The sequence below is a fragment of the Crotalus tigris genome, unplaced genomic scaffold (genome assembly GCF_016545835.1).
Source record: "Crotalus tigris isolate CLP2741 ecotype Arizona unplaced genomic scaffold, ASM1654583v1 scf7180000017666.379230911805:20528666, whole genome shotgun sequence".
NCBI lineage: Eukaryota > Metazoa > Chordata > Lepidosauria > Squamata > Viperidae > Crotalus > Crotalus tigris.
The window spans coordinates 4128367-4154720 of NW_024096552.1; the positions used below are offsets into that span (position 1 = coordinate 4128367).

Sequence of the window (26354 nt, forward strand, 5' to 3'; positions counted from 1 at the left end):
GCAGAGGAGGGCCTTCTCTGTGATGGTGCCCACGCTTTGGAACCAGCTCCCCCCGGAGATTAGGATTGCTCCCACCCTGTTGGTTTTCCGTAAGCTACTTAAGACCTGGCTTTTCCGGCAGGCTTGGGGTTTATAAAACCTGACCCCTGGATGACTGTCTTTGTACTGTTTGTTTGTTATGTTTTATGTGTTTTTTATTGTTAGCCACCCAGAGTCCTTCGGGAGTGGGGCGGCTTATAAATTTTAAAAATAAAATAAATAAATAAATAAACTATGTACGGCTGATACGTTGTATTCCTAATAAATGTAATTTAAGGAAGAATTTTGCCTCAAGGTTCTTTTCATGGGCCACATCTATCGAAACCATGACATAAACATTATTATCTATGATTGACTTGGCATATAGAAGACCAACAAATTCAAGTTAAAATATTGATTTGTTTATAAAATTCACACATATACACCCACAAAAATAAACACCTAAGAATTTAGATATTTCATCGTCCATATGTCTATGTATATCAATCAGATAGGAAAGGACCTTGTAGGAATTGTAACCCACCCCCCTGCTTAAGCAGGAGACCCCATATCGTTTCAGACAAGTGGCTGCCAGTCTCTTCTTAAAAACCTCCAGCGATGAAGCACCCACAACTTCTAGAGGGAAACTGTTCCACTGGTTAAATTGTTCTCACTGTTAGGAAATTTCTCTTTAATTCCAGGTTGCTTCTCAAATATTGGAACACTGGAATACTGCTATCATGTCATCTCCCATCTCCCAGCAGAAAATTACAGGCAGAAGTTTTAATCATGCAGCATAAGTGCAAAAACATTTGGAAACAGAAGGAACATGCAGCAGCAGCAGCTGATGTTTCAGCCTTGTTGCTTGCTCTGCTTTTACACCGTGGAGGAAACCAGGCAAAACTACTTGCTCCCCCTCTCCTCCGACCTGCCCTCCACTCACCTTCCAGCTGCTGCTTCGTCCCTGGGAAGAGCAGGACAGCCGCTCTACATGTCTCCATCCTCCCGTGGATGACTCAGAAGAGAAAGTTCCTCAGCCCTTGTCATCTCCTCGACGTCCTTTCTAGAAATACTCGATGGTTTTCACTCCGTTTCACCTTAGCTGCTCTCCTTCCGGTTGGCTGTCGCAACTCAGCCAGCAGCGATGCTGATTATGTTGACGATTTCCAGGCGCTGTTGTTGTGTTAGAGCTCCCCCTATTGACGTGAGCCTGAAAATACGCTCGTTCTTTCTCCGGCGTTTCTAAGATGTTTTAATGAAGAGCCGATTTCCATTCTTAGCTACCGCGTCCATCACTTTTCTCCAGGACGATCTAGCCCTCGTCTGCCCTTTGGGGTCTCGCAGGGACGCCCTCATCGTCACTGCAACTGAGTTAGGAGCTTCACTTGCAGGAACTAAACCGAGGGAAAGCATCCGTGGGGGGAACAGAATGCACCATCAGGCAAGAAGAAAGCACACCTGCCTTGGGGATCAGTGGCGAGTCTTCCAGCCAGTTCTTCATCCTAGTTTGTATTGGGTTCTTCCTGTATTTGCCAAGGTATTTTCTCTTTGGAGTGAAGAGTGGGTGTCCTGCTCCCATCACTACATCCCAAAACTTTATGACTGATTTCCTGTGGCTCTCAAGGATTTAGGACATGGAAGCACCAGCATTTCAGGGGATCTAAGGGAACAAGCCTCACTCCAGCTGGCCAGGGCTGGTTTTAAGTCTGCCAAATGCCAGGTGCTTCTGTAATTTCTTTAGAAAATCTCCATTAAGTCAAAGTGAGTGAAACACATACACAGCAGGGCCTAGGTCACAGGGGTAGGCAACCTTGGCTCTTTTATGACTCGTGGACTTCAACTCCCAGAATTCCTGAGCCAGCATGGCTCCGCTTGGAAACCTCTCCCTTTCCCCTCAGCATGGCTGGCTCAGGAATTCTGGGAGTTGAAGTCCACAAGTCATAAAAGAGCCAAGGTTGCCTACCCCTGAGCTAGGGCTTGGCTCATGAAATTAGAAATATGTACAATGTATTTTCTTCACAGGGTAGTATGTCTTCTTACAGTTCTGTCAAAACAATAGGCCTCTTCCCCTCAAAAAACTAATATACTTTTTAAAGAATCTTTGAAAGCATTTTAAAAAGAACGGTAGTATACACTGGCACACAAAGGCGTTTCTGCCTGATACTCTTTTTTTAAATTAGAAGTTTAATATATTCAAAACACACCAAAACAATATTAAATCAGCAATAAACAAGAAATTGAAAAAAATTAGATCATACAGTGTATGCCTTCCCTCTTTCTTTCTATCAAGGGATTCTTATACACATTCCTGTTTTGAAATTGTGTCTCATCGGCTAACTAGAAGAAAACCCTTCTTAAAAATGGATCCTGGCCTGATTCCTCAGAGAAACCCAGGCCAACATTTCCCTTCCAGATTGCTCATATCTGTGCAAAACAACAAGGAGATTCTCTGGATGGTCTTGCTGGAGCAGATAAGAGAAGAAAGATAAAAGACACACTGAACTTTATAGGAAATTATTAGAGACAGCTACTTAGCTAAATAGATGATGGGGGGACAGAGAGAGAGAGAGTAGCACTAGGTACATATGGAGATTAGGATTAATGAAATATAGAGTTTAGGAATAGAGAAAGGATATATAGTGATATATAGGCCGTTTGAACAGAGAAAGATGGAAAGATAGTGTTATAGGCTTTTTGAAAGCTCTGTATAGAGTAGACATAAACTGTATAGAAAATAGAAAACTTAGATAGAAGATCTTATGTGAGAGACATTTTGGTGTAGGGGTTAAGGCCTCAGCCTAGGAAATGAGTGGGAATCTCAGGCAGAAACTCTGCTGGGGTCTTTAGGCCAGTTCCTGTCCCAGACCCTGAAAGGAGGAGGCCTGGAAACCATCCACCTGTCTGTAGCTCTCACCTGCTAGCCTGCATGCCTGGGACTCCTATTTCTTTCCACATCACAATCACATGAGGTCCTCACTTAAAGACCCACGGGGTCCTAGAGTTGCAGTGGCAACTGGAACTGCCAGGATTCCCTCACAATCCTGTGCTCATGTGATACTAATGAAAAACATGGCGCCAATTCCTGTCACAACCCGAAAATTACTTGTATTTCTTTTCCAAGCTCGGGAGAGGCCTGAAAAAGAAATTCCCTCCACTTTTGGACAGTTGGCATTCTGGCCAGCTTTATAACAGCAGTTTGCTAAATCATGAGAGGCTTTCCTGGCAGAGGATTTCAAGACATTGCTGCAGATTAAGATCTTTTCTAAGTGCAGTTGAAGAGGGGAATGAGAGGTTGGCAGCCTGGAACGTCAACTCGCCCTCTGCCTGCAGCTCTGACTTTGCCACCCAGAGAAAGGGCTGTGCAGGAGAAAGGCACATAGGCCCATCTCGGTCTGGGTTCAGGCTGGGGCACATCACCAAAACGGCATTGGTTGCAACTCTCGTGGACTTTTGGAGGGCTTGAGATACACGGGATACAACCATTTTGTCCCTCCTAGACCTCTCATCAGGTTTCATGATATCATTCTGGACAGGCGTTTGGGACTGGAAATGAGAGGTTTTAATAGTTTAGTTTATTAATTAGCCCATTGACCAATATCAGAATACAGAGTTCCAAACATTAATAAAACCCTCTAAAAAACAAATTAAAATGAAATTGGAGTAAAATACAACAATACACAGATAAGTGAAATAATTATATTTCAGTATCGCCCCTAAAATCTACCCCAATAAGTTCCACATATGCTGATCTCAGCCAAACCATTTTACTCAAGTACTCTGCCATATTAAACGTTGTTTTCAAATTCTGCCCGCACATAAGATATGTTGTATTAATATGGGGTTCCCAATGGGTAGTTAGTAAGGCCAGGAGGGCTGGTTAACTTCTAAATTGAACAAAAGCAAGAATCACCTTTTTGGGACTTCCAAGACCATCAGAATGCCATCAATTTTGGTTGAAGTACCCTGTATTTATAGGGCAAGTAAATGTTAACCGTGGGGGCTTTGCATTTTGCCATTTGCAATGTATGGGATCTATTGGTTTCTGTATTCAGGTTTTTGTTGCTTTAAATTGTATGGAGTCACCTTGAGTTGGGGTGCCACATACATTTTCTTAACAAAGATACATATCCCGCACTTATTATATGTAGAAATAACTCAAGGGTGGCAAAGATACCTAATACAGATCTAAGCTCGCTTTCTCTGGCCCAGCACAACCATGACTCCCTGAAGAGGAACAACTGCAGTGGCCCAGATAAAGGAAGCTCAGACTTCTTCCCTCATGTTTAATAAAATACGCTCAACTAAAAAGAATCATGCAAGAAATTTCTCAGCTAGGCTTCCAGTAAGAGATAAGAAACAAAATTCAAGATCAAATTTTTCCTCATGTAGAATATCTTCTGTAATAAGAGAGGAATTTTCTACAAAACACTGTCCATAATCTGGGTATTTGAATGGTTACTCTGCTATGTGTAACTTTACATGATTTAAAAGTTTATACCTACTATTGAAATCTCTTCCACAATCTGGGCACTCATATGGTTTTTCTCCCGTGTGAGTCCATTGATGCTTAACCAGGTCAGATTTCCGAGAGAAACCTTTCCCACAATGACATTTATATGGTTTCTCTCCTGTGTGAGTCCTCTGATGTCTAACCAGTTCAGATTTCCAAGAGAAATCTTTCCCACAATCTGGACACTCATAGGGTTTCTCTCCCGTGTGAGTCCTTTGGTGTCTCACCAGGTATGAATTCTGACTAAAACTTTCCCCACAATGACATTTATATGGTTTCTCTCCTGTGTGAGTCCTCTGATGTCTAACCAGGTAAGATTTCCAAGAGAAACCTTTCCCACAATCTGGACACTCATAGGGTTTCTCTCCTGTGTGAGTCCTCTGGTGTATCACCAGGTAGGAATTCTGACTGAAACTTTCTCCACAATGACGACAATTATATGGCTTCTCTCCTGTGTGAGTCCTCTGATGTCTAAACATGTCAGATTTCCAAGAGAAATCTTTCCCACAATCTGGACACTCATAGACTTTCTCTCCTGTGTGAGTCCTCTGATGTTTCACCAGGTAGGAATTCTTACTAAAACTTTTCCCACAATGACATTTATATGGTTTCTCTCCTGTGTGAGTCCTCTGATGGTTCACCAGGACAGATTTTGAAGAGAAATGTTTCCCACAATCCGAACACTCATAGTGTTTTTCTCCTGTGTGAGTCATCTGGTGTGTCACCAGGGTGTATCTCTGACTGAAACTTTTCCCACACTCTGGACACTCATAGGGTTTCTCTCCTGTGTGAGTCCTCTGGTGTCTCACCAGGTAGGAATTCTGACTAAAACATTTCCCACACTCTGGACACTCATAGGGTTTCTCTCCTGTGTGAGTCCTCTGGTGTGTCACAAGGTGGGAATTCTGACTAAAACGTTTTCCACAATGACATTTATATGGTTTCTCTCCTGTGTGAGTCCTTTGATGGTTCATCAGGTCAGATTTCCAAGAGAAATCTTTCCCACAATCTGGACACTCATAGGGTTTCTCTCCGGTGTGAGTCCTCTGGTGTCTCACCAGGTAGGAATTCTGACTAAAACTTTCCCCACAATGACATTTATATGGTTTCTCTCCTGTGTGAGTCCTCTGATGTCTAACCAGGTAAGATTTCCAAGAGAAACCTTTCCCACAATCTGGACACTCATAGAGTTTCTCTCCTGTGTGAGTCCTCTGGTGTGTCACCAGGGTGTATCTCTGACTGAAACTTTTCCCACACTCTGGACACTCATAGGGCTTCTCTCCCGTGTGAGTCCTCTGGTGTCTCACCAGGTAGGAATTCTGACTAAAACGTTTCCCACACTCTGGACACTCATAGCGTTTCTCTTCTGTGTGACTCCTCTTGTGTCTTACCATGTTAGTGTGCATGCTAAATCTTTGTCACGTTGGGTTGTCTGGTAGAGGTTCTCTCCAATGTGGGTCCTTCCATGAACCATAAGGGAACTACTCTGAGTAAAGTTTTTGTCGCACTCCAAACATTAGTATCACTTCCACTGGGTGGATCATCTCCTGCATATCAGCTGTGATCTGCAACCTCTATTTTTCTTACATTAGGCAGTCTGTGGGGTTTTTTTCAACACTGATATTTTTATATTCTTGAGGAGGCCAAAAATGTTTCTGATCTCTTACTTGGAGGGTCTTTGAGTCAAGTCAAGTCTTCCTGAAAGGGTTTAATGCCTGTCCATTTTGGCTATCCAAGGGACCTCTTCCTTCCCACTGACTTCCAGTTATGTCCACTTTTTAAAAAATTTCGGTATTATCCCCCTTGATTTGTTATGTCATGTTGTCCCTTGAGTTGCACATGCTCTATTTTTTCCACCTCAAAACTTTGTTCTTGTTATTCTCTCCCTTGTCTCTCATCAGGTGAGACAGGAGAAGAGTTTTCAAAATTTCTGGAGGAAGCAGAAAAGGTTTTGATTGATGCTTTGTCTTGCATTTTAATGCTGCTTCTCATTCTCTGTGGTCCACAGTGTTCTTCTTGGCATCTTTGTCTGTAAGATTCATATTAACGGGTCAGTTTCATTATTAACAAATGGGTGCAGGGCATGTGAAAGCAGCAAAAAGAAAACCCTTACATTAGCATGAAAATATCAAAATTCTAGTATAACTTCTAACACTATTTATGATTAATTTGGCAGATAGAAGACTAGTAAAATCCAAATTCAAACACTGAATCAATTATAAAATTATTTGGCTTTGATAGATCACACATATATGAACACACATGCCCAAGATTTATGTATGTCTGTGTGAATACGAGTCCGTAGATCAGTTAGAATAGAGCTGGAAGGGACCTTGTAGGTCTTCTAGCCCAACCCCCTGCTCAAACCAGAGACTCTATACCATTTCAAACAAGTGGCTGCCCAGTCTCTTCTTAAAAACCTCCACCGATGAAGCACCTACAGCCTCTGGAGGCAACATCACCACCAGATGGATCTGTAGGTGGCTGGCAAAACGTACTCAACAAGTATTCCTCAAGGGCACTATATCCACATGGAGAGAAGTAAGCAGTGGGGTATCACAAGGTTCCGTCTTAGGCCCAGTACTCTTCAATATTTCATCAATGACTTAGATGAGGGAATTGAAGGGGAACTCATCAAATCTGCAGATGGCATCAAACTGACAGGAGTAGTCAACACCCCAGAAGACAAACTCAGGATCCAAAAAGATCTTGACAAACTTGAACAATGGGCCCTATCCAACAAAATGAGTTTCAATGTGGAGAAAAGCAAAGTTTTACATTTAGGCAGGAAAAATTAAAGGTACAGATACAAATTGGGCAAAACCTGGCTTAAAAACAGTAACTATGAGAGGGACCTTGGAGTCCTAGTGGACGAGCACTTAAGTATGAGCCAGCAGTGCGCAGCATTAGCCAAAAAAGCCAGCAGTGTGCAGCATTAGGTAATCCTGGGTTGTATAAACAGAGGCATAGATTCAAGATCATGCGAGGTATTAGTACCGCTTTATAAAACCCCAGTAAGACACCTGAAATACCGCAGCCAGTTTTGGTCTCCATATCACAAAAAACTGGTCAAAGAGAGAAGCAACCTGGAACTAAGGAGACACTTCCTGGCAGTGAATAGCTTGCCCCCAGAAATTGTGGATGCTCCATCACTGGAGATTTTTAAAAAGAGGCTAGTAACTTGTCTGAGATGTTATAGATTCTCCTGCTTGAGCAGGGGGGTGGACTAGAAGACCTCCAAGGTCCCTTCCAGCTCTATTCTATTCTATTCTTCACTCTTAGGAACTTTCTCCTTAATTCCAGGTTGCTTCTCTCCTTGATTAGTTTCCATCCATTGTTTCTTGTTTTGCCTTCTGGTGCTTTAGAAAACAAATTGATCCCCTCCTCTTTGTGGCAGCCCCTCAAATGCTGGAATACTGCTATCATGTCCCTCCCTAATCCTTCTTTTCTCTAGACTGGCCATACCCAAATCCTGCAACCTTTCTTCGTATGTTTAGTCTCCAGGCCTTTAAATTTTAGCTTCTCCCATCTCCCAGCAGAAAACTAGAGGCAGAAGCTTTAAACCATACAGCGTTAAGTATAATAATGTCTGGAAAAAAAACATTATACAGTAGCAGCCGACATGTTTCAGCCTAGTTGCTTCTCTGCTTTCACACCCCGGAGGAAACAAGGCAGTTCTATTTGCTTCTGGTTTCTCCTCCGAACTCTCAACTCACCTTCCAGCTGCTCCTTCAACCCTGGGAAGAGTATGAGTTCCACCCCACCCCCACGCCTCCATCCCTCATGGATCAACCGGAAGAGGAAGTTCCTCTGCCCTTCTCCTCTCCTCGACATCCTTTCTAGCAATACTCTAGCTTTTAAAGCCTTTCACCTCAGCTCCTTTCACTCCGGTTGGATGACGCAACTCATCCACCGCCGACGCTGCTGTTAGATGGACATTCTCCAGCCGCTAGTGTTGTGTTAGAGCTCCACCTAGTGACGTAAGACTGAAAAGGGGCGTTGTCTTACCTGAATGCCTTTTCTCAGCACGGAGATGGAGAATCCACCAATGGGTTTAGACTGCATTCCTGCCCAATCAGATCAAGTCAGCCAAAGTTGCCAAGCCCGTCCTGGACCATAGAGATCCCTAGCCATTGACTGACAGCAAGATGTTGTGGCTCACAAAAAATTAACTAACCCTAGGTCTTATAACCTACAAGGTTCAGGTAAAACAACGCCCCTTCTCCAGCACTGGAGATGGAGAATCCACCAATGGGACATACCAAAGCCTACTGTCCCTGAGGGTGGGTAGTAGACTGGTCCGGTGTGGCACTTTGATGTAAAACGTGTTGGAGAACTCTCCTACCGAAAGAAGCCTCAGTCGAGGCAAACCGGTCAATTTTGTAGTGTTGTATAAATGGAGATGGTGAAGTCCATGTAGCCTCCCTGCAGACGTCCTCAATGGACGCCTGGGTGGCCCATGCCACGGAAGTGGCCGCACTCTGTGTAGAGTGGGCCGTGACCCCTCGTGGAGCCAGCAATGACTCAGCTTGATATGCCTCAGCAATACACTCCTTGATCCACCTGCCAATCGTGGAAGAGGAAACCTTCCGCCCCCTGGAGGAAGAATGGAAGGATACAAAGAGGGCTTCAGATTTGCGGAATGTCGCTGTCTGTGAAATATAGTACCTAAGTGCCCTGCAGACATCCAGGCTATGCCATTGCCGTTCCAGCGCATGCAATGGGTTGGGGCAGAAATCTGGCAGCACAATTTCCTGGGACCTATGGAACAGGGAGTTAACCTTTGAGATGAAAGTAGGGTCGAGTCGAAGGACCACCCGATCCTGGTGAAAAATACACAGGTCATCCCTTGTAGAAAGTGCTGCCAATTCTGAAATACGGCATGCCGACGTGATGGCCACTAGGAATACCACCTTGTGGGACAGGTAACGGACATCGCACGTCCTCAGGGGCTCAAAGGGAAGCTTGGTAAGAGCCTTAAGGACCCTTGGTAATTCCCATGAAGGGTACCTGTGTACCCACAGGAGGCCTGGTATTAGAAGCTCCTTTAAGGAATGAGTGAATTAAGGGATGATGTCCCAAGGACCCCACCGAGTCACAGGCGAGGACCGTGGAAAGAGCAGCCACCTGTCTGCACAGTGTTTGTGGCCAAGCCCTTCTCCAGGCCCTGTAACAGATAGTCCAGAATATGGGTAACCGTGAGTTCCAAAAGTGATAAGTGACGACCAGAGCACCATGATTGGAAATTCTTCCACGTGGCCTCGTATATCCGGTTTGTGGAAGGACGACGGGAGGCCTGGATGACAGTAATGACCCCTGGTGAGCAGAGCTCCTGCGTTAAGAGCGAGCGCTCAAGTGCCAGGCGGCTAACTGGAGCCATTGGGGATCTGGATGAAGGATGGCCCCTTGACTGAGAGAGACACGTTCCGGAGGAATCCGCCAAGGGTCTGCTAGGGAGAGATTCCTCAGATCGGCGAACCAATGCCTCCTTGGCCAATAAGGGGCCATTAGGAGTATCTCCGCCTGCTCCCGAAGAAGCTTGCGGATTACTGCCAGGATAAGAGGCAGAGGAGGGAAAGCATGGGCTCTGAAGAACATCCGTCTGCTCCACCCCTGGAGACGGAAACCGGGAGAAAAACCGAGGCAGCTGAGCATTGCTCGGGGACGCAAAGAGGTTCACAAGTGGAAGGCCGAAACGGTGACAGATCTCCCTGAAGAGTCTCGGATGAAGGCGCCACTCCGAGTGATCCACCGTGGCTCTGCTCAGAAGGTTGGCTTGAGTGTTTGCCTCCCCTGAAATATGATCGGCCCTGATGGAGGCCAGATTGTGTTCTGCCCAAGAACCCAGTAAGAGTGACTCGGTCAGTAAGGCCCGAGATTTGGTGCCCCCTTGGCGGTTCACATGAGCCTTGGCCACGTTGTCCGTGAGGACCAGTACGTGATGCCCCTTCACCAGACTGTGGAAGTGACACAGGGCTAGATGTATAGCTCTTAGTTCTAGCCAATTTATGTTGTGGCGCAGGTCTGAGCGAGACCAGCGGCCCTGAGCCCACTACGAACGCAGGTGTGCTCCCCAGCCAAATAGACTGGCGTCTGTAGTTATCACTATCCGATCTGGTTCCCTGAAACATAACCCTCTGAGCATGGCGGTTGATCGCCACCACCTGAGAGAACGTAACACCTGTGGTGGAAGACTTGTCCATCGCTGGGAGGCACTGAGGTTCTGTCTCTGAAATGGGAGCATGAGCCACTGTAGTTCCCTGGAGTGAAGCCTGGACCAGGGGACGATTGCTATGGCCGAGATAATCTTGCCTAACAGTTGGGAAAGACTGACCAATGTTACTGACCGTCCCCCATGTAATTTCAGGATGGAGTCTCTTACACTGTTCCGGCATTCCTAGGACAAGTACCCCTGGCACTCCACTGTGTCTATAATGGCCCCGAGGTGCAACAGTCTGGTTGTGGGGACCATGTGACTTTTTGGAAATTTATGGAGAACCCATGGTCTTGTAGTAGTGTTACCACCAGTTTGAGGTCCGCTTTTGCGGACTGGATGGACGATGACTGGATTAATATGTCATCCAAGTAACATTGCACTCTGACTGGTATCATTCGTAAATGAGCTGCCAGTACCACCAGGATTTTGGTAAAGACCCTGGGAGCCAAAGAGAGGCCAAATGGGAGCGCCTTGTATTGGAAATGGCACCCCTTGTATGCAAACCTTAGAAACTGGTGGTGGGCAAGAGAGATGGGGATATGAAGATACACTTCCGTAAGGTTGATAGACGTGAAGAAGTCCCCTTTCCTCACGCTTCCCAAGATGGAGCGGAGTGTTTGCATTTTGAATTTGTGGTAAGCTGGATGAAAATTTAGACCTTTGAGATCTAAAATGGCTCTCTATCCCCAACGCCTTTGGAATGACAAAGAGGATAGAATAAAATCCCCGACCTCTCTGGTCCACCGATACCGGTTCTATGGCCCGTATGTTTAACAGATGTTGAAAGACCTCCCTCATTAGTCTTTTTTTTTGTTCAGTTTCGCGGGTAGGGGCAAAAGAGAAAACGAGCTGGAGTGTTGGAAATGAATTCTAGGAACAGACTGTGACGTACGGTGTTTAATACCCATATGTCTGTGGTGATGGCCTCCCACTGGTGGGCGAAGAGGGAGTCTTCCCCCTATGGGAGGAACTCGCCAGAGAGTCACCTGGATCGGCAGAAATGTCGGCCGTTCCCGCGAAAGGGCCGCTTGCCCGGAGATTGCTGTCTAGGCCTGGTTGTCTGTCTGTCAGGTTGTCTCTCCTATCTGTCCTGTGTGGCCGGAAAGGAACACATAGGTTGGGAATAACTATACCTAGCTCCTGCACGAAATGACTGTCGTCTTTGATAATAATTTTGCCATCTGTCTGGTTTCTTAATGAGGTGATTGAGGACCTTGCGCTTATCCTTGTTCTCAGTTAAGTAAGGATTTAACGCGTCCCCAAACAACTTACCCCCTTGATATGGAGCTGCCAAAAGACGCTATTTAGACTTGGCATCTGCCTGCCAGTGCTTCAGCCACAGCATCCGGCGACCAATCACGTTAGATGCCATAGCTCTGGAAGAAAACTTGGCAGCCTGGAGGGTGGCATCTGACGCATACTCTGTGGCAGCCACCAGTTTGCTAAGATCCTGATATGTACAGATATCCTCTACTGGTACACGGGCCTGAAGTTACCTGAGCCAGCAGAGAGCGGAACTATTGAAAAAAGATGCTGAGGTGGCCACACTAACAGCCCATGCAGCAGCCTGATGCGTTCTGTGATAAGTGAGTTCGCACTTACGATCCTCTGCTTTGAGGGCTTCAGAGACATTCCTGGGAATTACAGTGGGAGATTACAAGGGGCCCGAATGGCTCGTCCACCGCAGGCACTTCCAGTGCCTCCTCCAAATCCTTAGCCACATTATATAACTTTTTATCAGTATTACCTGGAAGAGGAACAGAGGCTTCTTTATTGCAGTCAAGAACATGGAGGGACAAGGGATGTGGTGCCTGGCAGCCACCGGTTCGATAAAATTTGGATCCACCTCCGATTCTGGGGAAACGGTGGTTGTAGATGTGGAAGGCTCAGGGCCTAGATGGGCTGCAGAGCAAGGTGACAAAGAAAGAAGGATTGAAGAGACCACTGAATGAGCGGGCTTCTGGAGTAGGATCCTCCTCCTCAGACATTGGAATCCCCTGTTCAGTGTCGTGTGCCTGAAGGAATGAACCCTCAGAGTAGGTGGACCCAGACGGGGAAGATGGGGCATAATAGGTCTGAGGGACCGAGTGGTGTGTGGTAGGAGGAGAGACAGTCCCTGAACCAGAAGCTTGCGTCCTGGCATCAAGAGCGCGGTCTACCACTTGTGCTATCATTAAGACGAGACGGTCCTCCATAGGGAGGAGAACAGGCTCGTTTGGTTGGAGACCGGCTGCAGTAGGAGTGAATGTCGCCTCTGGGATCCCGTGATGAGCCCGTGAGGTCGTGGGTTGGGAAACCAGCAGAATTCCACCACTTCCACTCTGCACTGGGGAATGAAATGACTCCCATGTTGACCAGATGCCCAGGGGGGAGGTTGGGGGACCTAATGGTAGTTCCAAGGCCAATCCCTCCGTTTGGGAGGTCTCTGTCCTGGCCCTCTTTTGTGCCTTGGAAAACTCTTTTTCCAGGGCTTGGTGTCTCTGGCTGGCCTGCTTTTCTGACCTCTTTGAAGCCTTGGTGATAGATTTGTCCTTGCTTTTAGCCGCAGGCTTATCTGCGCTCACGAGGCCAGGAGAAGTAGGGTTCATTGGAGTCAATAAAGATGGTAGAGTGCCCTTTGTGGTAGACATAGACTCCTCCATTCTCTGATACTGCAGGGACACGATAGGGGGCCCCTGAGATGCAGAGAGAATTAACACTGAATAAGAACAGGCGTTCTGGAACTCAGGTAAGTCTGCAGCGTGGATAAGAACAGACGCACGATGGGGTACGCCTGGAACCCAGCTATAGATGATGCATGGATAAGGACAGACGCACGACAGGGGGCGCCTGGAATCCGGCTAGGGCAGTTGTGGATGAGAACAGACGCACGAGGAGGTACGCCTGGAACCCAGATAAAATAGTTTGTGGTTCAAAAAAACACAAATCACTATGAGTCTGGTATGAGCAAGGTACGGCTGAAGACACCAAGTCTGGAGAACAGTCACACAGAATGACCAAAAAGGGTTGACCTATATTGTTATGTGAAACTAACCATGATTCACTAGTTCTCAAATTGAATGGAACACAGGGAACTCCAGTAATTCCCAAACCGTGTCTTGAAAGAGCTAGGGATGCACCTGGAGGTCCCAGGCCTCAAGGTGAAAAAAGATCTATTTGTCAGACAAGATGGTGGCCATGTGCAAAAATGGCAGCCTGCCTGGTATGGTGGAACTGGGAACACACTATTCCCAAACTGCCTGCCTAAGTTCACCAGCCCCAATAATATTTCCTTTCCCAGCAACGGGGAAAATGTCCTTTTTAAAGAGGAGGAAGGAACCCCTTCCTCCAATTTTCCTTATAGAGCGCTACGAAGCTTTCCGGAGGCTGTCCACGTGGCCAAAATGGTGGCCGCTTGTAAAGAAGTGGCTTGAAGACTCTGGAAAAGGGAAGGCTGGCACAGAACAAGTGAGCTCCCTATCTGGGAGAACTCAGCACCCCCAACAAATGCCTTATTAGAAAAATTCGAAATTTCTTCGTCCCTCTGTTCACCGCCGAACAGCTGATCAGCGGATGCCATTTGGCACGCCGTGTGCCTGCAGCCTAAGAGGGATGATCGCAGCTTCTGAAGTAAGCTAAGCAACTGGAAAGAAAAACGAGGGGCTTAAGTGGGGAGTGGCGCGGCAGCCACAGCTCCGAGATCAACTGGAACGTGAAAGTCCAAAAGAAAAAGAAAAAAAACCCAGGCTTGTTAAAGATGATGACCTCCCCCTCCCTGAGCTTGCCACGAGGCAACGGAGCTGCAGCTGCAAGCTCCGACACCAATTAGCCAATCAAAATTAAGTTGGGGACTAACAGCCATTCGTCCACAGAAGATAGTAAAAAAGAGAACAAGCTTTGGGGAGGTCTGTATATCAGAGAGGAGAAAGGAAAGGCAAAGAGAGGAAGAAAAGGAAGGAGCCCCTTCCTTGGACCCTCAGTTATTCTTCCCTACCCCTAAAACTGGAATCTTTTAAATTGAAAAATTTAGAGTGTTCCTGAATGGAATCAAATTACTAATATAGAGCCAAGCTTTGTGCTGAATACAGCACTGCTCAACTATTGGATCTGGAAAATCCACCAATGGAGACTGTACTTGCCTAAGAGCCAAACTTGCACGTCTGTCCTGGGCGAGATCAAGTCAAGACTGGGATCTCTATGGTCCAGGACGGGCGTGGCAACCTTGGCTGACTTGATCTGATTGGGCAGGAATACAGTCTAAACCAATTGGTTGATTCTCCATCTCCAGTGCTGGAGAATACGCTCACTCTGTCTCTGGCGTTTCTAAGATGTTTTAATAAAGAGCCGTTTTCCTCTCTTAGTGACCACATCCATAACTTTTCTCCAGGACCACCTAGCCCTCATCCATCCTTTGGGGTTTTGCAGGGATTATCCCAACCTATCCAAAGCACCTAAAGTGAATACATTATTCCCCGCCCTGATTACATCTCCCATTGTTTGAATTCTATCCCCCTCTGCCCTTATTTACAAATTACCTTTTATGGCTACTAGTTCCTAGGCAGGTTGTCTCTAGAGCAGGGGTAGGCAACCTTGCTCTTTTATGGCTTCTGAGCCAATTCTGGGAGTTGAAGTCCACGAGTCATAAAACAGGGCTTTTCAACCTTTTCAGTGATTGTACCACTTTTAGGATATGGCAACATCCAAGTACCACCAGTCACCCAGCAAGGTGTCAAAAACTTGATGACCAAAAAAAATGGAAAAAAGTGATAAAATACAGGTAGTCCTCAACTTACAACAGTTTGCTTAGTGACTGTTCAAAGTTACAACGGCACTGAAAAAAGTGACTTATAACCATTTTTCACACTTATGACCAATGCAGCATCCCCAGGGTCATGTGATTTACATTTGGATGCTTGGCAACCGATTATTTATGATGGTCACATTGTTCCAGGGTCATGAGATCCTCTTTTGCAACCTTGTGACAAGCAAAGTTAGTGGAGAAATCAGATTCACTGAACAACCATGTTACTAATTTAATCTCTCTCCCTTTCTTTCTCTCTCTCCCTTTTTCTCCCTCCGTCTCTTTTTCTCTCCCTCTCTCCGGCTCCCTTTCTTTCTCTCCCTTTCTGTCCCTCTTGCTCGCTCTTTCTCTTTCTCCCTCTATTTCTCTTTCTCTCCCTCTCTCTATTTCTCTCTCCCTCTCTAAGATCCTTTAAAATCCTTAAAGGTCATGCTTAGGTGGAAGATTTCTTTTACAGATGGGGTGGGTTGGCTCATGTAATAGCAATGGAAAATCTGGTGCCAATTGCTGTCACAACCCGAGAATTACCCATATTTCTTTTCCAAGCTCGGGAGAGGCCTGAAAGAGTAATTTCCCCCACATCAACAAAATGGCATTGGTTGCACCTCTCGTGGACTTTTGGAGGGCTTGGGATACACGGGATACAACCATTTTGTCCCTCCTAGACCACTTATCAGGTTTCATGATATCCTTCTGGACAGGCGCTTGGGACTGGAAATGAGAGGCCCTTTATTACGCTGCTTCTGCTTCCATCTCCATGCCCTGGTCCAGTCAGTGTGGGTAGGAGGACGCGAGTCCTAGGCCCCTGCAGTTTGGGGTGCCCCAGGGCTCAAGCCTTTCACTGCTGCTTTTTAACATTGACGTGAAATGGCTACCGAAGGCCGTCCATCTTATGATACCAAATTATGTACAGGTAGTCCTAGACTTCATGTAGCGACCATTCATGAAGTCACAACAGCACTAAAAAAGGTGACCATTTTTCACACTTACAACCATTGCAGCATTGCCATTGTCCACATGATCAAAATAGGGATGCTTGCCAATTGACTCAGACTTGTGACAGTTTCAGTGTCCTGCGGTCATGTGATCTCCTTTGGGGACTCAGCTGGTGCGGAACCTGGGGGTCCCCCTGGAGTCATGGTTCCTGCTTGAGGAGATGATGGCTGGGGGAGGGGTTTGCAGAGATTCTTCTGGTGAGCCAATTATGTCCTTTCCTGGAACAGGGAGGCCTTCCAAAGTGGATCACTCATGCCTTGATCCCCTCCCGTTTGGATTACTGCCCTGGGCCACCAAGAAACTTCAACTGGTTCAGAAAGCAACAGCACACACAGCATACATACACACACACACACATATAGGTCTTTGGTTATTCGGGTTTTCTCCCACGTCAAATTGGAAGCGTCTTGGCGACGTTTCGACGAAGTCTCATTCGTCATCTTCAGGCTGGTGTTTTCGGCTTCGTGCTTCTAGGAGCAATGTGTGATCATAGCTGTTTCTTCCTTTTAACTGCCAGTGGGGTTATGAACTGATTGGATGAGAGCTTGGCTGTATTCTGATTGGATGGACCACTTGTCCCACCACATACATCGGACAAACCAACAGAAGAATAAGTGCACGCATTGAAGAACATAAGAACTCAGTCAAAAAAGAGGAACCAACTTCTTCCCTGGTCCAACACCTTAAAATCACAGGACATGAAATTGACTTTAAAAAGACCAGAACTATCGCCAAAACTGAACACTGTAATAACAGAATAATCAGAGAAGTCATTGAGATAGAAAAACGCCCACACAGCATGAACAAACGAGATGATAGATCTCCTCACACTCCACCTCAAACTCAGCAACTAGATCCACCCTGCACTTTGGGACAAATCCAAACAACTCGCCATCTGGAGAGCCGAAACACAGACCACCCTCAAGACAGATACACACACCAACAAACTCCGAAGTCTACAAGAACGCCAGAAACAAACCCCTCCTCCCTCACAGCCACACATGAAACAAAAAGTGCATAACATCTCAGATAGGATCCTCACCAAAGCTGAAACCAATGTCCTTTCCAAAGGATTCAACTTTGCAGTCGCTTCCAAACACATCCCCACTGAAACCATTATATGTGGAGTTGAAACCAGCCTGACCAAAATCAACCCCGACGACGCTAACAGAATCAGACTCGAAATCACCAACATCCTCTGCACCAGCAAGCCACCCAAAAGCAACTTACCCAAAGAGGAACAGACAGCACTACGTAACCTGAAAGAAGACACCAGCATAATAATCCTACCAGCAGACAAGGGCAACGCCACGGTGGTTATGAACACATCTGACTACCAAACCAAATTAACCAACCTACTCCAAGACTCCATATACAAACCCCTAAATACAGATCCCACCACCTACCTGGAAAAAAACCACCAGATCCAAAATAAAAGCCTCCCCCATTAGCGAAGAGATCCAGCAAAGAATCATTCCCAGAGAGAAATCATCCAGATGCCCCAAACTCTATGGTCTCCCCAAGATACACAAAGAAGGAACCCCACTCAGACCTATAGTCAGCTCCATAGGCTCACCTCTACAAAACCTAGCCAAATTTCTCGCCAAACAACTACAGCCCTATGCAGAATCCATCACCTCACACGTAAAAAACTCATTCCAGTTTATAGAGATCATAAAGAAACAAAACTTACAGCCCAGCGACCTACTAGTGAGCTTCGATGTCATATCCCTCTTCACCCAAGTGCCTATCAAAGAAGCCTTGACAGCTATTCAAAACAAATATAACCCCCCCAAACACATCTTAGATCTGACCAACCACTGCCTATCCAACACATACGTCATCTATAATGGACAAAAATACAAACAACCAGAAGGAGCACCCATGGGATCACCCCTCTCACCTGTCATTGCCAACCTCTACATGGAACACTTTGAAACCCAAGCTCTAGAAAAATCGGATCACAAACCCAAACTCTGGCTCAGATACGTAGACGACACCTTCATAATCTGGCCACATGGGAAAGAAAAACTGGACAACTTCCTCACACACTTCAACAGCCTACACCCCAAAATACAGTTCACCATGGAAACAGAAGCTAACAACCAACTTCCCTTCCTGGATGTCTTAGTCTACAAGAAATCCAATGGCTCCCTAGGACACACCATCTACCAGAAAAAAACACACACAAACTGCTATCTGCACGCTCTCTCACACCACCACCCAGCACAGATCAACTCCGTAGCCAAGACACTCATCTCCAGAACAAAACGCTTAGCTGACGAACAACACCTAAAAACCGAACTACACACTCTCACCAATGTACTAACATCCAATGGATTCCAAAGAAATAAGATTACAAACCTAATCCAAAAAGAAACCCCCACTAAAATCCAAGACAAAGAGCAAGAAAACGGCAAAGCCCTCCTCCCATACATAAAAGGCACCACAGACAGAATCAGTAAGATCCTCCATAAACACAACATCAAAACAGCATTCTGCACAAACAGAAAAATATCCACCATCCTTAGAAAACCCAAAGATAAAATTGACTTAGAAAATCAAGGAGTATATGAAATCCCATGCACTGCTTGTCCCAACACATACATCGGACAAACCAACAGAAGAATAAGTGCACGCATTGAAGAACATAAGAACTCAGTCAAAAAAGAGGAACCAATATCTTCCCTGGTCCAACACCTTAAAACCACAGGACATGAAATTGACTTTAAAAATACCAGAACTATCGCCAAAACTGAACATTTTAATAACAGAATAATCAGAGAAGCCATCGAGATAGAAAAACGCCCACACAGCATGAACAAACGAGATGATACCTCCCGCCTACCAGCCATTTGGAAACCCGCCTTATTGACAAACGACTCCCTAACACAAAAAATGATACCAGACCCACACTCACAAAAACCACACAGGATGTCACCACCACACATCCACGCAAAAAGCAAACCCAAAGCCACACCGATGATGAGGCACGACCACAAACCAGAAGCCAGACCAGAGCTGCATCATTAGCCACTTTAAAGCACTCCAATCCATACATGAAGCAAACTGACACCCTCCATGAAAATGAGGCACGACCACAAACGCGAAGCCAAAAAATAGCAAGGCAGCCAAAAATCTTAAACCCCTCTGCAACTCAGACTAACTTGAGCACAACCAAACAGAACACTCCCCCAGCCAATCAGAGCACAGCCAACCCCCCAGCCAATCAGAGCACAGCCACACCCCTAACCAATCAGAACACACCTCCACCCAATCAGAACACAGCCAAGCTCCCACCCAATCAGTTCATATCCCCACTTGCAGTTAAAAGGAAGAAACAGCTAAGACCACACATTGCTCCTCCAAGCACGAAGCTGAAAGCACCAGCCTGAAGATGACGAATGGGACTTCGTCGAAACGTCGCCAAGACACTTCCAATTTTACGCGGGAGAAAACCCGAACAACCAAAGACCTACATACAAACACCCGCGAAAACCTCAGAAAAAAATATATATATATGTATGTATGTATGTATGTATGTATGTATGTGTATGTGTATGTATATGTATGTATGTATGTATGTATGTAAAATCTCCCACATCTCAAATTCAGAATAGAGCTGGATGGTTCCTTGTGGATGTTCTACTCAATCCCCTGCTCAAGCTGGAGAACCTATACCAGGGGTAGATAACCTTGGCTCTTTTATGACTCGTGGACTTCAACTCCTGCTGGCTCAGGAATTCTGGGAGTTTAAGTCCACGAGTCATAAAAGAACCAAGGTTGCATACCCCTGACCTATACCATGTCAGACAAATGGCTGTGTAGTCTCTTCTTAAAAACCTCCAGTGATGAAGCACCCACAACTTCTGGAAGCAGCCGTTCCACTGGTTAATTGCCCTCACTGTGAGCAAGTATCTCCTTAATTCCAGGTTGCTTTTCTCCTTGATTGGTTTCCATCCATTGTTTCTTGTCTCGCCTTCTGGTGCTTTGGAAAATAAGTTGACCCCCTCCTCTTTGCGGCAGCCCCTCAAATACTGGAATACTGCTGTCATGTCAACCCTAGTCCTTTTTTCTATACCGGCCATTACCCATTTCTTGCAACCGTTCTTCTTATGGTTTAGTCTCCAGTCCTTTAAATTTTAGTCCCTCCCATCTCCCAGCAAAAAACTAGAGGCAGAAGTTTTAAATCATGCAGCAGAAGTGTAAAAACTTTTGGGGAGAGAAGGAATATGCAGCAGCCGATGTGTTTCAGCCTTGCCCCTTCTCTGCTTTTACTCCCCGGAGGAAACCATGCAGCCCGACTTGTTCCCGGCTTCTTTTCTGACCTGCCCTCCACTCACCTTCCAGGAGCATTGGAACAGCACGACTGCCGCGTCCCATACCTCCACCCGCCTATTGATGAGCCGGAAGTTCCGCTGCCCTTCTCTTCCACGCGACAGCCTTTCTAGTAATACTCGATGGTTTACATTCATTTCACCTCAGTTGCTTCCCCCCCCCCTCCCGTTGTACGTCTGACCTCAGCCACCATCGATGCCGCTAATATATTGACGGTTCTCCAGACGCTGTTGTTCTGTTAGAGCTCCACCTAGTGACCTAAGGCTGAAAGTACACTCATTCTTTCTCTGATGTTTCTAAGATTTTTTTTCTAATCAAGTGCCTTTTTCCACTCTTAGCCACCACATTCATAACATTTCAACAAGGGACGATCTAGCCCTAGTCTGTCCTTTGGGGTCTCGCAGTGACGCCCTCATCGTCACTGCAAGAGCTAAACTGAGGGAAAGCATCTGTGAGGGGAACACAATGTGCCATCAAGCAATAAGAAAGTGCACCTGCCTTGGGGATCAGTGGAGACAATTCCAGCCATTTCTTCATCTTGAGGGTGCAGGATAACGCCCAAAAACTACCTTTGCAACTGAGAGATGTTGGAAGAGTGAACGTTGACCCTACTTAGCTTTTTAAGATTAGCCAGGTGCTGCACCATAAAAGTTGATAAAGGTCTTGTTTGTACATACAGCCTTAAATGATTGCCAGCTTCATTCATTAACAGAATACAGGTAGTAGTCCTCAACTGACAACAGTTTGTTTCGTGACTGTTCAAAGTTACAACAACACTGAAAAATGTGACTTAGTATGACCAGTTTTCACACTTACGACAATTGCAGCATCGCCATGATTGTGTGATCTAAATTCAGTCCCTTAGCAATTGACTCATATTTATGACGGTTGCAGTGACCTGGGGTCACGACCTTCTGACAAGCAAAGTCAGTGAGGAAGCCAGATTCACTTAACAACTGCAGTGATTCATTTAACAACTGCGACAAGAAAGGTCGTAAAATGGGCAAACTCACTAAACAAGAGAAATTTTGGGCTCAATTTTGATCGTAAGTCAAGGACTACCTGGAATGAAATACAGAATAAAATCTTGAAGTGCCCACTCACATTGCTTCAAAACACATCCGGATAGCATATATTATTTTTCCATCTGCATTCTTGTAAGGGCTAAATCTCACTAGAGGGCAGAACTGCTCAGAGCAGCCTTCCCAATTCCCAGCCTTATTACCTTTCAGCCGTATTATTCCACAAGCAGGTTGAGCAAAATACTTGGAGGAAGCCAGTTTGCAGCAAGTTGGTCCAAAGCTTCCTGCCTGTTCACAGGAGTGGTTTTAAGGGAGATCAAAACCTCTCTAAATCTGCGTGTCTGGAAGAAATATTATAGGTTAAATTCTAGAATACCACTGTGGGGAATTCCTGGGCACGCTATAGAAGGGATAAGGAAAGGGGTGAAAATGGATAGGATTTCTTATAAGCAATTGACTAAGTGGGAAGGGAATAAGTGGCAATTAAAATCGATGGAGGATTTATCGCAAGAAAATATTATTTATTCTTGGTTTCAGTATAGGCAGTTATTAGAAAGATGGAGTATAGATCAAAAAATGGGTTTTATTGCGGAAGATGCCAATTTGGTGAAACAAATTAGAGATCAAAATCGAGCCCATATGTTAGGAATAAAATTTTAGAATAAAAAATAAAGTTAAGTGACACGTACTCTGTAAAATTTCTAAACGCAGACAGAAAGATTTCTACACAAAATTTCTACACGTAGACTGCAAGATTTCCACACAATTTCTACATGTACACGTACCTTGGAAGAGTTCTGCACGTAGGCTATAGGATTTCCACATTGAACTATAGGATTTCATGATAAAGTACATATAAGGGAATAGGTGAAGCAAAATAGTAAGGGGCATGGATAATGTATTTTGTTTAGGCGATCCTGATAAGATTGTAACCTCAGAGGAGGGGCCAAGGGTCGGGATGGAATGTATATAATGTGTGTTTTCACTGTGACTAGGTGTAGCTCAAATATTTATTTGGAGTCCACCACGCTTTGCAAACCGTTGTAGCCAATAAATCTCTGTCTAATTTCAACTTGCTGTATGGTGTTATTCAGTGGGCTAGAATTTCTACCAACACATATAAAAAGAGTTTATAATGTTTTGGTGGAATTGGATTCAGAAACAATTAGTTAAGGATTGTATGGTTAAGTGGGCTCAAAATTTTGAAGAGCCAATTCTATTAGATACATGGGAGATAATTTGGGTTAGGAATGTTAAGTTTACCCAAGCTCAAAATTTACGAGAAAATTTTTATAAAATGTTTTATAGATGGCATCTTGATCCACAAAAGATGTCTCGTATGTATTCTAATTTACAGCCCAAATGTTGGAGATGTGGTTGTATGGATGCAACTTATTATCATATTTGGTGGTCTTGTAGAAATATAAAGGCTTTTTGGATTAAGATTTGGTGGAATATTCAAAAAAATTTTAATAGAAGGATAAAATTTACACCACAACTATTTTTATTAGGTATTATTGAAGATTGTGATAGTAAAGAGATTATTTTAATGTTGAATTTTATTACGGCAGCAAGGTTATTTATTGGGCAATATTAGAGAAAAAACTCCTTGCCTACCTTAGAGGAATGGTTTTTTAAAGTTTCTTATTTATCAGAAATGGCAAAAATATCAGCTTATCTGAAAGACCATTCACAAGAGATACAACTCTGTATAGAAAAGATGGGTAAATTTTATTCAGAACAAATATGGGATTAGAAAGTATTATTTAGCTTTTGAATAACTTATTGTATAAAGTTGTTATATTTAGATTTGTTGATTTTATTGTAATGGAGTTAAAGGAGTTCTAAAATTTTTTAGGATTTATGTATAATTGATTGATGTTTATTTAATTTTTTATGTTCTTTTTTGTTGTTTTTAGCTCTGTACTCAGCTCTGGGAAGGGGTGGAGGGCTAATGGGAGGGGGGAGGGAGAGAGGTGGGGAGGGATTTTATTGTAAAATGTTTATAAAAATTTCAATTAAAAAAAAACCTCTCTAAATCTTACAATTTTATGACCGAGTTCTTGTCGCTCTAGAGAACAATGGTGGTGGCTGCTTTATGCTTTGAGGCTGCTTTTCTTCACCTGGAACTGGAGCTTTAGTCAAGGTGGAGGAAATTATGAACAGTTCTAAATATCAGTCAATTTTGGCACAAAACCTTCAGGCCTCTGCCAGAATCCTGAAGATGAACAATAATTTTGACATTCAATGACGCAGAGCATACTTCCATGTCAATTAAACAATGGCCTCACCAAAGGAAGATCAAAGTTTTAGCATGGACCAGCTAGAACCCGGACTTGAATCCAACTGAAAATCTTGGGGTGACCCTCACAATCTGACAGATTTGAAGCGTTTTGCAAGGAAGAGTGGGCAAAGATTCCCAAGGCAAGATATGCCAGGCTCTTATCTCAAACACCTGCATGCTGTGATAAAATCAAAAAGAGCTTCAAGAAAAAATTAGTTTATAGGTGTGCATCTTTATGAAACCATGTTATTGTAAGTTTATTGTTATTGTTCCTCATAAAATATTTGTTATACAATTGAATTGTACAGTTTTTAAGTTAGATTAAAGGTGGAAACATTCTGAAGTGATTTGTCTTGGTCTGAATTACTTACATCCCAAAAAGCTGGCATTTTACAAGGAGCGTGGAGACGTTCTCTATGCCCTGTATATCCTGCGGGGTTCTGGGGATAAGATGATATATAGTAGAGAGAAAATATACATGCCTACAAATGTGCATATGTAGAAATTCCATGTGTATTTTAGCCTGAAAAATGTCCCAAATTTAATACTGTCAAACCTTCTGAGCTAACTTTAGAGATGTGAGGGCTTTAACCGATGAAATGATGCCTAAAGCCTTTGCAAGATTTGAAGCATCAGTTTTGCCAATGGAAGCCCTCAGCTCCAAATAAGGGCAGAAAATACTGCCCAAAACTCCTGTGGGGACATCCCCATTTAAGTAGTCTTCACTTACTAACCATATTTGGGACTGGCATCTGTGTCACTAAGCAGCCCGATCATTAAGCATGATGTCACATGACAGTGCCAACTTACATCTGCTCCTCTGCCGTTATTAAGCTAATCACTAATCTTAAAGGCACTTTTACGTGACTGACTGGCAACATCTTACTGGCATCCCCTTGTCAGAGGTTGGCTGGGAAGGTCACACGTGGGATCATAAACGTGCACTGATTGGCAGCACTCAAATTGGTGCAACTCCTTTTCCTGCACCTACAGAACCTCAGGAAGTGTGGTCACTGAAGAAGTGCCACAATGGCCACAAATTTGTGGACCAGGTACATGTCTGCTTTTACAGTGCCATAATAATTATGAAGGCTCAGTGAGCAAATGGTAAGCGAGGACTTCCTGTACAACTGAACAATCCAAAGGTCCCCTGTTGGAATACATGTTGGAATGTATTTTGTATTGCAACAACTACCAAATTATTCAGTCAGTAGATGGCAGTGTTTAGTTTGCATCTACACTTATAATCTATGGTTCTGTTTGTTCCGGGTTTTCCGTGACAGTTAAAACGTTAAGCAGTAAGGCCCATGGTAACTGTACACTTTAATTTTCATTTGATCTGTATGGCCATGTAACCAACCTCTGCTACTAATCTGTATGGCTATATAATAATCCTCTGCTACCAGTTCTACATAATAAATCAGAATTTCTAACATCCTCAATGCTTTTTTTTATACAGTACTGGGTTAACCATAATTGAATCTGGTTAACACCCTAATGCGGCTCCAAAAGGAAATATTGTGCTTGTTAGCTAAACATGGAAGTAAAAGAAATCAAAATCCCAGGAGAGACCCTTAAATATTGCCATTTGATAGGAGCTAGGAATTGAGCCTTTTCCATTGCAGACTTCTTCTCCCTGAAGTTTGGCAGACCTTTATCCTTCTAGTCTTCCGTCAAGCAGGGGAGATCTAGCTGTTCCCCATAGCACTGGGATAAGAGCCACCTGCAGACCAGAAACTTGATTTGGCACTAGGTTTTTGTTTATATGCATTCGGTTTTAATAATTAGTTTATTGATTAGCCCATAGGCCATATCAGAATACAGAGTTCCAAACATCAATTATTAATAAAATCCTATAAAACAAATTAAAATGAAATTAGAGTAAAATACAAGAATTTGATAATATAGGGATGAACGTGCATCAGAAGCTTGATTTGGAACCAGGTGTTTGTTTATATTAATTAAATTTATGTGCCTTTAATCCTGTGGTGAAGTTCTTCAATTTAACTCCTTGCAAGATGAAAGGTAACCAGTTTTGAGCAAGAATGGCACCAGGCACGAATATAATTAGTAAGGCCAGGAGGCCTGGTTACATCTAAATTGAACAAAAGCAATTTTTGGAGATTCCTGGACTATCAAATTGTCATCAGCCTTGCTAGAAGTGCCCTGTATTTGCAAGGAAGTACGTT

The 26354-nt window shown here is 44.4% G+C and overlaps 1 protein-coding gene across 1 annotated transcript in view; it reads right to left on the reverse strand.

Moving 5' to 3' along the window:
• LOC120305130 (zinc finger protein 850-like) overlaps nt 1-26354 on the reverse strand; it is a 30730-nt gene that overhangs the window by 867 nt on the left and 3509 nt on the right. The window contains exon 2 of the mRNA XM_039336546.1: nt 962-5905. Within this exon, the coding sequence (XP_039192480.1) occupies nt 4474-5905 (1432 nt within the window). The 3' untranslated portion in view covers nt 962-4473. The remainder of the gene's footprint in view (nt 1-961; nt 5906-26354) is intronic.